The sequence below is a fragment of the Neolamprologus brichardi genome, chromosome 7, assembly GCF_056152115.1.
Source record: "Neolamprologus brichardi isolate AB-2024 chromosome 7, ASM5615211v1, whole genome shotgun sequence".
Lineage (NCBI taxonomy): Eukaryota > Metazoa > Chordata > Actinopteri > Cichliformes > Cichlidae > Neolamprologus > Neolamprologus brichardi.
Window position 1 is genome coordinate 15593415 of NC_142110.1, and position 17811 is coordinate 15611225.

A 17811-nucleotide genomic window follows, 5' to 3' on the forward strand; every position below is an offset into this window, starting at 1 on the left:
ATCTGGTGTGGTATTCTGCTGCTTTAACCTATCTGCTTCAAGGTTTGACATGTTGGGAATTCAGAGATGCTCTTCTGCATACCTTGGTTGTAACAAGTGGTTATTTGAGTTAATAGTGGCTTCCTGTGAGCTTAAAGCTCCCCTCTGAACCCTTTGACAACAAGACGTTTTCGCCCTGAGAACTTCCGCTCACTGGATATTTAAACATTAGTAATTTGTTACAAACTACTAATCAATAATGTTTATTTTTTAAGGCTTGTATGTATAATGTATAAGCACAACTATTGTGCCCTATTAGAAAGTTCAGCTAAAGTAACATACAGTAAGGCTTACAGGAGGTAGATGTGTCTGCTTTATTCACCCCCCATTGGGGCTGATTATTTTTTTGGTGATTATAGTGATTTACACAGCAATTACGAAACAAACATAGGAAACAAAAGGAAGGAGAGGCACAGGGTTTTAATGTGGTCAGCAGGGTTCCAGCGGCGCTGCTTAAGTATGTCATTTGCGACGGGTACAACATTTCATGAGAGTATTGGTGACAGGCCAGCCCAGTGTGCCTCCTCCCCACATCTCACCACAACCCAGCTGTAGTTTGGCTGTCATGGCCTGCGGAGCAGCACTGGCCTTCTGTGTTCGAAGCTGCGGTGCTTCCCTACAGTGCCTCTGTAAAGTTAAATCCAATTATAGATTTCTTTAAATGCCATTTTATCCTGTAGGGGGGCTGTGGCATTTTGAAAGGCAGAAACATCACTAAAGCCTGCTTCTTCGTCTTCTTTAGTCTCACTCGTGGCACTTTCTCCTGCTGTATTGAAAATATGCATGAGCTTATTTGACCTGATGTGGTGTTGTTGTTTTCCTCCCTACTCCTCCTGCTCCCTCTCTGCTCACCTCAGGATACACCCCAGTCCTACCGCGGGCTCCGGCACAGCAGCCTCCTCCGTGACCACCAGTCAGGGCAAGCCATCACTCCGCCGCATCAAGGGCCGCATTCATAGGAGCAAGAGCTTGGACAGCATTGACCTCCTTGATTCTAATGTAAGTAAATGCACAGGATGCCAAAGTGATGATTTTTTTTTATCATAAATACACATTTCCAAGAAGCCAGAAAAAACAGAAACACAGAAAAATTGCAATTCTAATAACGTGCCAACTAAAGAAAGAAGTTATTTAAATCTCTAAACATTTGCCCCAGTAGGGCAGGCCAATCAGGACCTCTTTGTCCCTGGTAAAAACACACGACCTGTAAAATTCACATCAGTTCTGCGGTTCTCCAACATTCCCACATACAAAGCTTGACAATAACAGAAATAAATAGTGACATTAGATCATTTCAAAGCAGCAAGAAGAAAGGTAATAATAGAAAAAGAGAAATACTTCAGCTGTGATTTGTAATCCATGAATATCAAATAGCTGATTTATAACTGGATTACAGGAGCTTTACAATACAACCCTTTAATTAAAGTTTAATATTTCTTATATTCTTGGGTGCTGATGAGAGTTAGATTAGCGGAAACTACACTGTACACTGACAGCTGACTATAATATTCTTGAAATTGTTCCGTGATGGGATGAGTAAGCAGTGTAATTGTCATCATACCATTATTCCAGGGTTTCTACTGTTATCCTGAAAGACTGCTGAAATTGAAAAGCTGAACAGTTTCTCAGTATTCGTGTCATCATCCATGTACAGATGGAGTGGAGGCAGCTTGAGATTCAAGTTTGGCTTCAAAAGAAAAAGTACTGCATCATATTAGATTGTATAGTAGTAGCTGTCAGTATTATCAAGATATTAAATAAATGGTATAACACTGTTGAGGAAAAATGCTATTTTTTATAGCTTATTAAAGCGTACTCATAAATATGAAAATATCACTGCAAGCTAGTTAGACTGCAAACAGAGGTGAAGCAAATGCCTGACATTTATTTAATCCTCAGCATAACTGACGTGTAAAAATGCTGCGAATCTGTGGGATAATTTCATACTTGAGGTGTATTAGTGGTTATATAACGAGATAAAACATGTTGATGTTTGCCGGACACAGTCAGGCTCCATGTCGTTCCGTTTCCAGTCTTTATGCTTAACTAAGCCGACCGACCTGCAGGTTGTGGCCCGATAAAAGACACATTTTCTCACAGTGACATTTAAAATCTGCTCTAAAGTTGAAAATAAAGTTCAGGATGCTGATGAATATTTGAGGTTTTATGTGATCCAAAATATATAAAAACGGTTAGATTATGTTTTAGGATCAAGCCACACACAGAGACACACATACACAAAACACTCTTTTTATATTCAGAGCGCAGGTGTCTACAATTGTTGAATCCACCAAACTGTTTCTAAATGCTCAAAGTAAAACCTGTCACATTTTTCCTTTCAAATCCGTAAAGTCGCTTTAAGTTATCATGACATGCTCTTTGCAAAGCGCTTTCTGATACATGAACGGCTCTAATGTGCGCAAATCAAAGCAAACACAGTTGTAACGCACGCATTCACAGACACAGCAGTAGACTGCTGGAGGGCCTCAGCCTCAGGGGAGCAGTATCGTGTTGACAGCTCGGCGATGACCTGACTAGGAATTCTGCTCAATCGTTCCATCTCATTAAAGGAAAACCTCTCAGCAGGTTTAATTATTAATACAAGGATTGGTAGGCAAAAATAATACCAGCCCTTGAGAACATGAGTTTTTATTGCCTCTGGGGTATGTATATAGTTTCTTTTGAAGTGCTGTAATTTCTTTTAAACAAGTTATAATCACATAAAATGCTTTTAAATACTATTAAGTGTATTTTGAGAGCTTATTTTTAGCTTCAGTAAGCAAATAGCAGCATATAGCACAGTTCGGGTTCATGGATTTGTTATCAGTTTTGCAGGTATTTGTGATAAACCACATACTGGAAGCTGTTTGACTTGAGGATGGCGTTATATGAAAGAGAATCCCCAGTGTTGCTGCAATCCATCTGAACTGAATTTCACAGCAATCAATCCTGTAATTGCTGAAGTATTTTGCCCAAAACCATAAATCACGACCTCATGGTGGCATGAGAGTAAAAGTCAGAGGATTATGAGAAAAAAAAATAGGATTTATCCTTATTTATCCCCTGGTGATCATGGGATATCTGCATTAAATTTGCCTTTGTATAAATCCATAAAGTAGTTGCAGAGATACTTTTATTTCAATAAAAGGAGAAACTGTTGGCCTGAAGTCACTACTGTAGGATTCAGCATAAGCGCAATCCATCCAATACTTGAAATGCTTCAGTGTAAGTGGCGGACCAATTGAGTGACAGGCTGATATATATATATTTTTTTATCCCTAAAGCCATTTAATTAATGTGGCTAAAAGCAGTGAAAACCCTCCTGCATAGTGAGTTTAGCGGCGCATATCAGTCATTGTCTGCACCGCTAAAAAAAAGGAAAGAATTGTCATGATTGACTAAACAAAAGACCTACATTTGAAAAGTAATTACAAAATCAACATTCAGTTCCCATCCAGCAAACCTGGCGGTGATATGGTGGAGGCTTTTAGGCTGTAATTGACAGATTAGTGGTGGCCTTGATTTTGAGCCATGCATAACCAACCTAAGCTTTCATTGGAATAAAAAAAAGCAGCGTGGCGTTTCTGCATTCTCGTTTCCTATCACGCTCTGTAAGTCATACACCGTGCTGTCATTTGTCTTTATGACCTACCGCTCAGAGAGGATACTTGAAACAGCCTGAGTGGCCACTACCTCACCAGAGACTGAGAGCTCAGCTAAGGGATCCTGGGCCTTTCCAGGGTATATTTCTTTTGCACGGGCTGCGTGTGCAATAGAGGAAAACTTGCTGACTTGCCCAAACTCAAATGCAGCTGATGGAAGTAACGGTCCGCCTTACAGTGAGTGATGACACCGCAGGATGCTGAGCTGAGGAACAGTTTCCGTTACATCCCGCTGGCATGTCACATCAGACACAACACTGCCACTGAGCCTCTGGGTGATGTGCATTCGTTTTATACAATCCTGCCCCCCAAAAATGAAAAAATAATGTAAAAACTCTTGCCTGTTTGGCTGATTCAACACATGGGTAAAGATATTAATCAACTGAGTGTATGAATTCAGGTCCATAACTATCATTGCCCATCAGCGTGGAGCTAAATAATCAATAGTAGTTAAGACTTTGTTTATATTGATTGCTTCTTTTGATTGCTTTTCTCTCTTGATAGTCAGGGGAGGACTTTGGCGCGTGGCCCACTCCCGCTGTCATTTGTATTGGCAAGCAGTGCACTTGTTCACAGAAAGCTTGAATCAGATTTTAGTGCTAAGGCTGCAGAAAGCACAACAGAGATGGAGAAGGGGGGTTAACTACAGTCTTTTTATGCACCCAGTGCCTTTGTGTATGGCAGGAGTTATTTTTCCATGTTCACGAGTGACACTAACTTTGCAAAGCAGTGTTGCACGCAGTGGAGCACAAAATCGCATTTTCATTATCATTTACACTTCTAATATCTTTGACTCCAGTGCTCTAAAAAATACATTGCTTGGTGTATTTTGTTCCTGAATGTGCAGCTCTTTGCGTGCGCTATGTTACATCTAACATCTTTTACAGACGAGCAGAAAAAGGCCGTGTAGCCTTGGTGCAACTGAGCTTGCTGTTTTCGTGTGTGCGTTGATTTTGGGAGAAGATGTGTTTTTAATGCAGTGTTTTTCCTGCTCTCTCAGCTGTTTTGGAAAATGTTAAAGGAATGTTTGCTGCAAAGGCTATAACCAGGTGAGCTGCAGAGAGAAGCTATAACTGCATCAGCAGGGAGGAGATGCAGCTAAGCCATGATAAAAAGCACAATTAAATTAATTACTCCTTAACTGATCAGGATCAGTCACTACTTGGGCCCGAGGTTTGCACCGGTCAAAGCCTAATCTCTTATTAGTTCTGCTTGCCTTATTCCACTCTCAAAATCCCATCCTTGGCTGCAATCTGCCATGGACAGAGGCACTCCCCCCCCCCCCCCCCCCCCACCCCACCCCCACCCCTAACTACCACCTAAAAAGCCCCAGCGTAAGCATTTATTCACTGCTCAGTCTTAGGAAAGTGCTGCAGATGCATTTACAGAGAGAGCAACTGCAGCTGAATTAACCAATCTGCATATTCAGGGGCCTGTTACCAGGAGATTGTTCCCATGCGATGAAGGAATGGAAGTGCATAAGAGCGGGAGCGGAGGGCCGCACCTGAGCGGGACACACCACAAGGGCTGTGGAAAGAGAGGGAAAAGGAGGGAGGAACAGTGCATAGGGGGTGGGTGCAGGAGATTTATCACGACTAACACAATGGAAGGAGGAGCGGGGAGGAGTAAGGGGGGTCATGGGGGAAGAACTGGGATTGGAGCAACGGATTTCCTCTACATGAGAGAGGTCTGTTATGTAAGAACAGTCAAATGGATGATTTTTATGTCCTGTTGGTGATAAGCACTTGGGGGGTGGTTGGAGGTGATTCAGGGGGCTTATACATGACACTGAGCTTGAGCGGACCATGTGTGATGCTGCTGATGGGTGTATGTGCGATCCCAAATGCTGTGCGGTGGGAATGGCAGATGTTGAGGACGTGTCTTGGGGGTGTGACCCGAGAACAAGGCCTGTCTATGTGTCCTCGGTTAGGACATCTGGTGGGGTCAGTTAAGGCTCTATGATGACACTGCACGGTGCTTTGTAGCATTTGCTAATTCACAAAAAAATTGTGCATTTTGACCCCTAATTAACTAGTTATTGGATGTTTTTGTAACGCTTCTGTTTCTGTCAGCATTTGCGATTTCCTCTTGTCCAGAGTCCTTGCTTGTCAGTGGACAATTTGAGGAAAATAAATCGTGCCTCTGAATTGTTGTACTCTAGTCCCTCATCTACAACAAATCATCTCAAAAGAGAAGACTCAAACTCACATAAATTCCAACAACTCTATTGACTTTTCCACTTGATTTATGATAGGGGGGGCGAGACTTGGGCAGCGGGTCCTGTGTGCAGCTGAGGTTTACTGAAAATGTTGCACTACACCAACATCTCACACACATGCACATTTCCTGTTGTAAAAATACAGCCTCGATCTATTACCGCCACAATAAAAGACCCTCATTACGATGTTGGCTGATTTTCAAGGAGGACTCAAAGTTCATGTTAAGGACCTGAGGGTATGGTCAAGTGAAGGACGCTCAGCGGGATGATGTAATGTTTGTATGAATCAAAATGGTGGCCATGGCGGGCAAGTCAGGCATGAAGAATGGAAGAGTGAGGAGGCTGCGCCGAGACAACTTAATCAATCACGAGGGTTGTGGACGCGCGCCGTAGATTACATTGTCCGCTGATTGATTATCATGACATGAGCGCATGCTGGTTTTCTGGAAGCAAATACATTTTACAGGCAGCAAAAATATATGTTGCATTTCCCAGAAAACACCTCAGAGGAAAATGTGATACTAATCGTATCCACAGATGAGTCATTGCATTGCTTATTGAAAAGGGTTTAGAATGATTTATTATGATGAAGTAAATAATTAATGAAAATGATGACAGTTTTTTCACCATCTGATGGTTTTATTTAGTCCAAATACACAGAGTCTCTCTCCTGAGAGAAACGTAGGTTTTAAACTTTTAAGAAACTATTCCCAGCAACGGTGTGATTATTTTCTAAAATGAAATGGACATAAGTAAGTGATTATAACAAATAGCTGCTGTTTTATTGTCTAAATAATAACCTTTCGTTGTGATAATGCTATATTGTGAGCTTTTCCCTTTACTCATTAGGTGTTTACATCAAGCAACATACTCATTGATAGTATCAGATCATACAAATTAAGGTGAATGACGATCCAGTCCAGATGGACATTGTTGACATTTATATCTGTCTTTGGTAAAGAAGGAAGTCGATATGTTGATGTCAGGCAACAAGGACAACATCAGCCAATAACAACGCCAATATATCAGTGCACCCCTAGCTTCAAGTACTGTAAGGTTTAACATGTCACATCATGTTAAATGTAAGGTTTTACTTTACTGATTTATATTTCTACATGACAAATAGCAGTGTGTGTTTGTATTTTTTGTGTAGTTAGATGTGTGCACAGTGCGTCTGTGTGCTTCTTGCAGCCTGCCATGTTGCTGTACATGTAGGATGTGTGTTGATGCCCAGGGAGGCACCATATGCTGTTTAGGCTCAGGAGCATCCCATCACGGCAGACCCGAACAGCCGCAGCTCCTTCATGCGTCTCCCTCCATTAGATCGCGCGTGCATCACCCGCCAACATGGGCCTGCAATCACGCAGATCCACTCTCCTCCTGCTTGTGTTCACGCCATCGTGAATAATTCTTCATATAGATTTCTTCTTGCGAGGCTTGACACAGCCAGGTTCAAGACGGATAAAGTGTTCTGCTGAAAGCCTGCAGAGGGCAGAGTTTTACTACTTAAAGGCACAGGAACAGAGTGACACATGCTCTCTTTTTTTTTTGCACAGCTGACACAATAGAGAAAAAAAGGGGGGTTGGATGTTGGGTTTAGCTTTCACATAGGCACTAATGTTAAGATACAAATGATCGCTACAATAAATGAACTGTGCAGCCACAGGAAGTGGTAGAGTTGCTTGCTGAAGCCGATGATACAGTATTGTTTAACGCCATGCTTTTTTAATTTATTGCATTGGGGGGGGACACCTTCAACCATGCGCTCTATGCCCTGATTTATCTTTTTCTCATGGGATCTGCCAGTGACTTAACCTGCACTTTAGTAAAAATTATTTTCTAGTAGAAATGAGAAGTGGAGATTTATAGCATGGTCTGGCTTATTTCCGCAGTGCGGTAAATTACACCTGGGTGATTTTTCTCCCTTTTTCTTCCTGTCTCTGTTACCCCTATCAACTGCCCTCCAAAATACCCCTTCGGTCTGGTCCAAAGGGACCATCTGATTACAGTCCACCTAGGCCTCTAATTGCTTTACTATCATCGCGAGCAAGGTTTTTCTCTTTGGAGCAAGCCAAGGATAGACAGCCGCTTATGAATCCAAAATAATTTAAAGTTCTTGATGATGGGGAATAAGAAGCAGCCACCTCATAAATTTAAGTCTTAAGTGATATTTCACATCCTGGGTCACATGGTGTGTTGGTGGTTAGGCCTTAGATCACAGGATTTCAGCAGTTCCTCTTAATGCACGCTGAAAATCAACACATTGGTGCCATTCAGCACTCTGCAGAACCAAAACTGGTCCTCTAAAATCTTTAATTCCCCCTCGAGGAATTCAGCTTCATGGTTAATCTTTGCATTTGCTCAAAGGCAAAAAAATTTAGCCCCCCACCTTACTAGTGAAAAACCTCTCTATCATAACGCGTATCCACATTAACTGATTGGAATTGTTCATCTTTATTAGCATTCATGCTCCCTCCTGGGATAAACATACTTAGGTGATTGCTTCTTTGCCGGTGTACATGATGTCGTTTGATCCAGAGGATTTGGATGCTGTGGTAGACTGTTGTCACATGATCCGCAGGCTGGGGATGTGAGGCCGTTTCATGTCACCTGATATGTCTGAGCTCTCAGCCGTTGGTGGGAAAATGAGACACAGATTATAGGTTCATTTGGGGAATCTTGGAAAATATGTGTTTCCTCCCTCCTGAACATGATTTTAGCTTTTAAAAAGCATGAATCAGTAAATCCAGATTTGTCCTTTCTCAATCACATTCTGAACATCCATGGTGTCAGATGGTGTTTGTGTCATTCCTTATTTTCCACTAACTGTAGATCAGAATGCTTGCACCAGTTTATTAAACAGGCTACCTGTGTTTAAAGTGGGAATTTAAAAAAGATAAGACACTTATGTAATAGAGTATTTTCTGGGATAGCATTTTTGATCCGGTGCAATAATACGGATGGTGCAAAAGGCAAATTCTCCACAGATATACGGTGACAATTTAGCTGCTCCTTTGCAGCAAAAGCACATTTCAAAGCAGCCATTTGGCATGTGATAATAAAAATAAATAAATTATTAATTGCATTCAAAGGAAGCAAACCACAAAGACAAAAGTGAATCATTAGCTGCGCCTTACATAAAAGCGCAGTACTCAAAAGGTTAAACAGCAAACAGCTGCATGATTATCATCATAAATGCTATCTATATTTGGATGCGGGAACTGAATATTACACTCCAGATTAAATATGTATATTATGACTGATGATGCAATCACAAACTGTAAAATGAGCTTCCAATCCAGGTACCAGCAGCAACATTGTGTCTCCTCGAGCCTTCAGCTGGATTTTACCGCTCTACATGCTTTACAGAGGTCAAACTTCATTCATCTATAAAACTCTGTTTGATGGGTGCTTTTCTTACCTGCTGACTTTACAAGACGTCTCCTACTCGTGAGATTCCGAATGACGGCGTCTATGTGCTGCGCTTCATAACGCCACGGCCCTCTGAAAACCTTTCTGTCCTGAAGTAATGGCTTGGCTGTCACGTCAGTGGGATGCTTTCTCATGCTAGAGGTCAGTGATGCTGACAGAGGACAACACAGAAATCGCAGAAACACAAGCCACTGTACAGTAGCCAGCTCACTCCGTTATGGGATTACACTGATGTACTCCAATTTGTAAAACCAGCCACTGGGTAACAAGATAAGACACACAAAGTTTTGCGTATCATCTTGCAGCTTTGGCAACATGGAGTCATGGAATATCATATATTATTCCACGTAGCTATTGGACAAATGCCTGTTTTCCTCTGCTGCAGTGCTATGTTTAACTTCTGTCATGTCATTTGATAGCTGTGGTCATTAAAGCCCATAGATGGCCACGCCAGCCTTTGCTTAGTCGGCTGTTTTCCTGACCTGTACAGCCGAGAGGTGACTCACGTGCCGTCAGGGGCAGTGCACTCTAAAAGCCAGCCTGCTGTGAATTTCTAATTTGCTTTTCCACTCGTGTGATTCGTTCCCACTCTGGTCATACTTTGCTTTGGATCCTGTCTGTGTTTTTAGATGCGCTGATGGGGGGGAGAAGACGCTGCATTATTCTGTTGCACGGCGTGTGAAACTCCCTCTGTGCTGTTGAAGTCAGTGATGCAAACACTCTTGTAGCAATAACAGAGGGTACGTCAAGGGCTTCTGCAGAAATACATTAAGAGGCATGAGCTCACATCAAAGCTGCTTCAATTCACAGACGCAGATGGCAAAACAGGACATGCATTACAAGTATGGTTTGATTTTTTCTGCTTACAAACTTTGAACATTGTAATGTGTGACAAGAACATACAGTGATGACTCTCATCCTCCAGATACACATCACACTCTCAATTACTGCAAAAGGTTTTGCTGTTATCACAATATAAGCACAGAAAAGTTGTAAGTTACAACTGCTGCTCATCACACTTTGCTTTTCCACACGACATCTGTGCCTGCCTTTGTTTATCTAATTCTTATGACCTTGGCCAACACGCATTCTTCCATTCAAGATGCCCCTCACCTCCCCCTTCTCCTTCGGATCCTCCAATGAAATCTGCAGCGATCTCCTTACGTCAGCAACATTGCAGGACCTCTGTGCTCCTCCAGCATTATATTCAGGCCCTATCTTCTCCTGCGTTCATTAGTGCCAGAGGTAGAGGTGACAAGAACGGTCACACATTCTCAAAGTGATAAAATACACAACGGATGGTGCTGCAGGGAATTAGTTACTTGTGGAAACGCTAACAAACTAAAGTGCATGCGATACAGTCTTAAGAGTGGAGTTTGGTGCAGTGCACAATTTACATTCAGCTGTATATTGATTAAATCTGTATGCCCCCATGGGAAGGAGTATTGAGCATCGTGACTGTAGGCTGGATTTTAATTCTATCCTCTGCATTTTAAATGGCTTTCTGCACCATGTAGTTACAACTTAAGTAACCTACCTCAGCTTTTCCTATAAAAAAGTTTACGTTTGAGGTTGTTAAAAGTAATAGCTAAATACATTTCTTGGTGACACAGTTTGCATTCAGAGCAACATAAGGAAGGCATCTAATCACACATGTGGAGAAAGGCATGTGGGATAAAGCGTCCTGTCCTTGTCCAGCACTGGTGCCTTTAAAGGACACTTAGTGAACCCTACAGATTTGTTAAAGTCAATCTTTTACTGTTACTGTTATTTTTTAGTGAGATTATATAGAGCTTGAGGTTCTGTGTCTGTAACTAATGAATATGTGTTCTAGCTTTGTGTTAAATGTTTACAAATGTTGTTTGCTTTAAAAAAAAATCTTGGAGTGTCTTAGTTTTGACACTAGCGAGTACTGCGGCATGTGAATGAGCTGTGTTTTAAAAATACTCTCATAATGTTGGCAAAAAAGCAAAAAATACTATTTTAAAACTACACTTTTAAAAGTATGAATGCAAACACTGCCAATAGCCCTGTCATCCTCACACAAAAATACCTCTCTGTACTTTACCTTTTTGCACAATATGAGGCAAAGAGGGCAGACAATTTGGTTTAATGCAAAACATATTACCTGGAAAAAGGGGGAAAAAAGGGCAGTTTGGTGGTCAAGACAAATATCAACTTCAAAGTTAATAAGTTATTAACTATTTATGACTGACTACACACTCACAAGCTTTTTATTGACAACAGAAAATTTGTTAACCTAAATAAAATGAAAATTTACCTGCTTTTTCTAATTTATTTGACCAAGCGCTGATCTGCTGCCTAAACTTATGTTATTATTTAGATTAAAATAATGATAATTTAAAAAAAAAACCCAAGCAATAATAGTGTCCCCTGTTAGTCAATAAACATGCTTACCTAATGTGAAATTTAAAAGGCTTCTCGCAATCAATGCATTAATTTAAACCAGATTTAGTTTATCTAACGTAATAATAAATTTAAAAAGTGTAATTATAACAAGTTATATGAAAAAACATTAACAATCGTCGACGGTCCACTTCAGGAATATCTAATTACATTGATATTTATTAATCGATGACAAAATAACAGTCGCCTTAATTACTCGGGTCCTAAAACTGGATAATGATATGTTCACCGCAATCTGATAAAGCGTCTTCGGCGTGTTTTCTCCATCTTCAACGACGCGCTGGAATGGCGCTTCGTGTTGCTGGATATCACTGCTGCTGCTCCTGCTGTGGGCAGCCTCTTTGCTCTGCATCCCTGCTCTCCTCCTCCTCCTCTCCCCCCGCGGATAAACCGGAATGGTTTCTTCCAGGCGAACCTGTCACTGTCGCCGCGGCGGAGCAGGCAGCCGAAGTGTGAGCGCGGAGGGGGGGGCAGGCTTCATCCACTGCCTGCCATTGCAGTGCGGCGGCTGCTGCTGCTCTGGAGCCACACCAGAGAGACCCCTTTCCTTTTATGTGAGATTTTAACAAGCACGCCGAGAGGACCATTGCTTTCACGAAGGTGAATGGTTATCTTGATTTTTTCCTCAAGTGCGTTGTTGGGGAGCGTGTTTTTCTTTGCAGCCGTAGGAGTTGACTGGATGTGTCCCCCTGCGGGTACAGGCGAACGATAACGGTGCAAGCCGAGGTAACTTAGCTACCTCACTGCTACCAACTGCATCTGCGCGCTATGCTAAGGGGTTAGCAAGTTGCCACGCTAACGTACCTCCTATTTGAAATGGCCAATAACGAGGTTCATTAACTTATTTTATGTGGGACATGCATAAACGGTCAGAATAAGCTACAGAATGCCTTGCGTTAGAGCTGTCATCGAGCGGACGGGTTATTAAGTGCGTCCAGGTAAGATTAGCTGGGAGTAGCTAGCCTAGCTGCTGGAACAAAATGTCGGCCAGCTAGGGGGCTGATTTGACCAAGAGGGTATAAAAGAGGCACAAGATTTAGTGTCAGGGTGCAGGTCGCAAGGAGGGAGTGGTAATATGAAGTCAGCTGCTAGAAATATGACATGGGTTTTTTTTTTCTTCCTCTTTGTAAATTAAAGGGGGAGGTGGTACGCTGTCTCACCTTGTTCTGATGTTCCGTTAGTAAAAAAAAAAAAACGAAGTGGGATTTTTGGGAAAGTTCTTATGTCCTTAGCTGGGATTAGGTTAGTGGCACTGGACTACCTGCTCGCCTGCCCCGCTGTCGTTACATTTTAAACATGTCATAATAATACCAGCTATGTGTGTGCTTGTGTGTGTGAGGGGTCTTTGGTGGGGATAAACGACTGTTTGGTATGGCGCATGCAGGCTAACTTTCATTGTTAGTTTCCATACTAACCAATGGACAGCTGCTAACATGAACTGAAGGCACCAGTGTTCACCTGTTTAGTATTGATTGATGTAGTTTTTTTTTTTTTTTTTTGCATGTTATTATCACTTGTCTCGTTTTCACATGTGCTGTAACCTATTTAATTTATGTACAGAAGACACTAGCATGTTAGGACGTGTAGAAATATGAGATAATAATGAAGATGTGAGCTTCAGATTCTGACTTGATGTTATCCGGGATTTTAGTAATCGAAATATCCTGTATTGACTCTAATTTCTTTACCTTATCCTTCCAAAAGCTTCTTAAGGGATTCCTAAGTCAGTTTAGCTGCAGAGTAAAACGATCAACCACCTCTTTCTGGTGGTTCCTTACATCTCACAATCTTGTTTTGAATACAAAAGAAGATTGTGAGATGTCTAAGCGTCACTTACGGCCAAGATGCCAGGTATTAAATGTGTATGAAGTTCTGTTATGTTTTTTGGAAAAACATAGCAGTGGTCCTGTCATGCATTTCACTTGTGTTGTTTTTGTTAATACAGTCTATGACTTTAGCACTGAATGCTATTTAACAATTGCAGTGGTTTTTTTTTTTTACCCTATCACATATGTAATTACTGCATCTTTTACTGGAAGTTTTGTGATTCATTGGCGCACATCTTCATCTTGAACCTCCCTTGTGCGTGTGACTAAAATGTGTAAATGCTGGCGACTGGCATTGTGATAGTAACACTACATGAATCTGCAGCTGGGAAGGCAAATGGATTTGTCAAATGAAGTGGGAGAGTCATACTACAGATGATGTTTGTGGTTACCCTTCAGATGTTTCATTGCACAATCCAGTTTGCGTCTTTCTTTCCCTGCTGAAAAACAGATCAGAACACAGAGCTGTACAGGCAGCGACTCTGGCAAACATGTTACTGTGAAGAAGAAAATATCAACCCAAGGGCAGACATACATGTTGGTTTGTAAATCATGTTGCCTTGAGCTGTCATTGGAGCAACCATCATCTGAGTCATTGCGGTTTTGGAAGGACAAGCGCATCTGATATTTTGCCTACTTAAGTTAAATTTGACTGACTGCAGCTTTGTAATCCTGTGTATTTATAGAAACTGGCTGGAATTAGGGGCTTATCTGTTTGGTGGTGACAACAGACATACTAATGAGACTGAATTACTGTATTTATGTCATGTGTTTATACATGCTGCACCTATAAACCTTGGTTTTGCAGATAGGACTATGCACACAGATTACTTTCATATAAGATATCAAAGTGGATGGCCTCTGTGCAGATGATAAAGAATGTGTTTAAATTAAGGATGCTGGAAAACAATGGCTGAAAATGTTTGATTAGAGCCCAGTCTTGACTGTTGGGTGCTGATACCAATTTACATTTTTAGGCTTATGTATATGCAGACATAAGTCAAAGCTACATTAACAAAGAGAAAACAGAGCCATTGTTTATTAATTTACTGGAAATGTATTGTACAAACTAGATGCCTGAAAATGAAGGTAGATGACTTCTCGTAAATTAAGTGTGACTTTTCCAATATTTAAAATGAAAATATGTTTTTAGGCTGTGGCTGAATATACTGGCTTTTACCCCATCCAATTTGGACTGTAGGTAACTGGATTCAGTGCCAACCTGCAAATCTGCTGGTGCTGCCGCTGCTAATGTTAGCCACATTTAGCAAATAATATGACAATGCATGTGCAATTTTGTGCACACTGCAATATGCCACATATTTTAATGGCTTTTAAAAGAAATTGAGAAATGTGATTAGGGCTGCAGCTAGCGATTATTTCAGTAATAATATAATAATAAAATAATAAGAATAAAAAAAATTAATTAATCTTTACTCTGTGTTCTTGGAAGGCTTTATGAGTTCCTGTACATGGGTTTCTGTCTGTGCAAGTGAATCTGTGAGTTTGTGTCTGTTAGCCTTTAAAGGAGAATGTGGTGGGTGCAATGAATAGACGCCAGCGTATCAGCACTCTGAAGTTTGCCCTGTGATTTGATGCAAAGTTTCTGCGCTGCTTAAAACAAGATGTTATGATGATGTAGACGTTAATTAATATTAACAATAATTCAGTGTCCAACCTAAAATCCCGCACGTCAGTGGCTCAGTTTTACTGGCCTATGTACATTTTTATTGGCTTGTGGAAAAAAAAGTTTTCATTTTTAAATATATTAATGCAATTTAATTGAGACAGTATTTTACATTATTTCACTTTGAATCTGAAAAATGTTTCTGAAAAAATGTTGAAATAAATATGGTCTAGTATTGCCATGCCCATTTTCGACTCGCCCCTTTCAGTTTCCATGTACAATAGGATGGCTGCCGTCAGCCTTCAGTAAGCTGTATAATTTAAAGGTGCCATCAGACTAAGTTAACAGTTAATCTGCAGTTTTTAATAACTTCTGGAGGCTTACTGCAGACTTTTTGCTGTGTAAAACAAACGGCGGTGGATGGAGCAGCTACAAAGTCTGTTTTTCTTCACGTCTGAGTTTGTTGATCAGGTGCTTTGATGAAGGACTCCAGCTCGTTTATCCCAGTAAAGGTTTTAATAATGATTACGGGAACAGCGCTGCTGTTTGGACGCTAGAAACACGCGGCTTTCTTTCACGTCTCAGTAACGGCTCCGCCTCTTTGCTCTTCGCGATGTGTAAACAGACTCTGTTTCCATGTTAAAGTCATCATCACTGCTGCTGCTGTGTTGTCAGTGTTTCTGTTTAAAGCTGTGTGGACTTAATGTGGTCAGACTTTTTATTCACACGCTATTCCTAAATACGTTTGTATTGCTGGTCTGTTTTTTAGTCGCAAACGTGGGAGAGACGCTTGCTTTCGCGTTTCCATGGTGACAATGGCGCTTCAGAGACAAAGCATCGATAACTTTTAATTATATTATTAACTTTTAATAATAATTTTTTTTATAATCAAATTATTCGAAATACTCGTTGCAGCTCCAAATGTGATTGATACTCATAAATGGTTCTTCAATAAAAATGCAGTATTTTTGGACTATGCCTAGCTTAAAATCACCTCAGCTTTGACTATTTTGCCAACTTTAGATGAGTCATGGGTATTTTTTCCCACCACATTTTTAATCAGCCAGGAAATGAATCACTGGGAAGGTCCCTAGTAATTAGCAAGTTACTGCAAAGATGATACATGAATATGCACCATAGTCTCATAAGCTGTGATGCTGACTGTGCTAATGCTAAGGCATTGCAAACAATGAGTTTCATATCTCGATGTACGTTCTGTGTAAGTGCAAGTGCGTGAGAAGTGTTCCCGCTGATTTACCCATTGTGTTACACTGTAAATAGTTTGCATTTCAGTGCTAGTGATAGCCTCAGGGGGCCACTAGAATAACAAAGAGGGGAATTAATGAGTTAGCCTGTGCTATTTTGAAGAACTGTAACATCTGTGCTTACATCTGTCCCAACATGTTAGTGTATCGTACTATAAGGATTACAGTGTATGCATGTGTCTTTTTTCTTAACTCCTAGCCACGTTAAGCAATGTGGATGAAACTTTCTATCTAGGATTATCAACATCTATATAGCTTTTGGGAATTATTTTATAACAATTAAGTCTGTACATATTAGAAATAGTATTTGCGGTAGCTTATTTCAGAACGAACAGCTGCATTAACTGTTCGTAAGTTGTTGTTTGCAAATACATGTTGATAAACAATTTTTAATGCAATGGCACTTTTGGATCATTTAACTGTGTCGTCATGCATATCTGTAAATAAGTGTACATCAAACAGTGACACCAATAGTTACTGTAATTCTTACACAATGAAAATGTCGCTTGCAAAGAACAAAAATAAATTAATATATTTATCATGCATTTGTTTGGCATTTACCATCTGACTGTGTAGAGTGATCTAATGAAGACAAAAAGAGAAACATGTTGACTTAACATACGTGTTTGTGCCTTAATACATGAACAAACTGAACAAGCACCACAGGCCTGGCAGGAACTTGCCACAGGGCAGGTTTTTGCTAATCTACTATAATGCACTCGTGGTTTTTGTCCATTTAAAAAAAAAAATAAAAAAATCATTATTTATTTGAACAACTGTTTCCACAGCAAAGTAGTGGAAACAGATACAATTTCAATATAAGATACTTCCATAGTTTGGAAGTATCTTATATTGCATGCGTTTAAGGCTTTTGAGTTAGCATTCTGTAGATCAAGCTATAAATGATGGTATTTTGTTTCTTATGTACTACCTCACCCTTGGACTACATTTTGGAGACAGTGTTAGTAGATCGATGGGTGTGTTGGACATGAAAAGGTCATTGCTTTGATCCGTGGCCAAATTTAGACTTCCTAGCAAACATGTTTTAACGATATGTCATTGAAATCTATGTTCTCATAATACATTTGCCCTCTGTCTGGTCATATGGCATGTTTACATTGTGGTTATAGCTCCAGTTACACAGAGGCTAGCTTGTGTAAATCAAGGCTGTCATAAATCCCGGTGTGAAGGGGATGTGGAATTATCAGGACGAATAGGCTTAGAAACTCTTTCATCAGTTTCATTTCGGCGTGAACCTCCTTTTTCTTATAGTGTAGAAACCTCCCTTATCATTTCTGTTTCTCTTTGGCTCTGC

General features: G+C 40.6%; 1 protein-coding gene across 10 annotated transcripts in view; it reads left to right on the forward strand.

Moving 5' to 3' along the window:
* tjp1b (tight junction protein 1b) overlaps window positions 1-17811 on the forward strand; it is a 69836-nt gene that overhangs the window by 20568 nt on the left and 31457 nt on the right. For 7 of the 10 annotated variants that reach the window (XM_087843185.1, XM_087843186.1, XM_087843187.1 and 4 more), the window contains one exon: window positions 897-1038. In XM_087843185.1, the coding sequence (XP_087699311.1) occupies window positions 897-1038 (142 nt within the window). Of the gene's footprint in view, window positions 1-896; window positions 1039-12217; window positions 12379-12419; window positions 12505-12542; window positions 12717-17811 lie in introns of those variants that run through there. The other 3 variants (XM_087843191.1, XM_087843192.1, XM_087843193.1) reach the window with 3 other exon arrangements.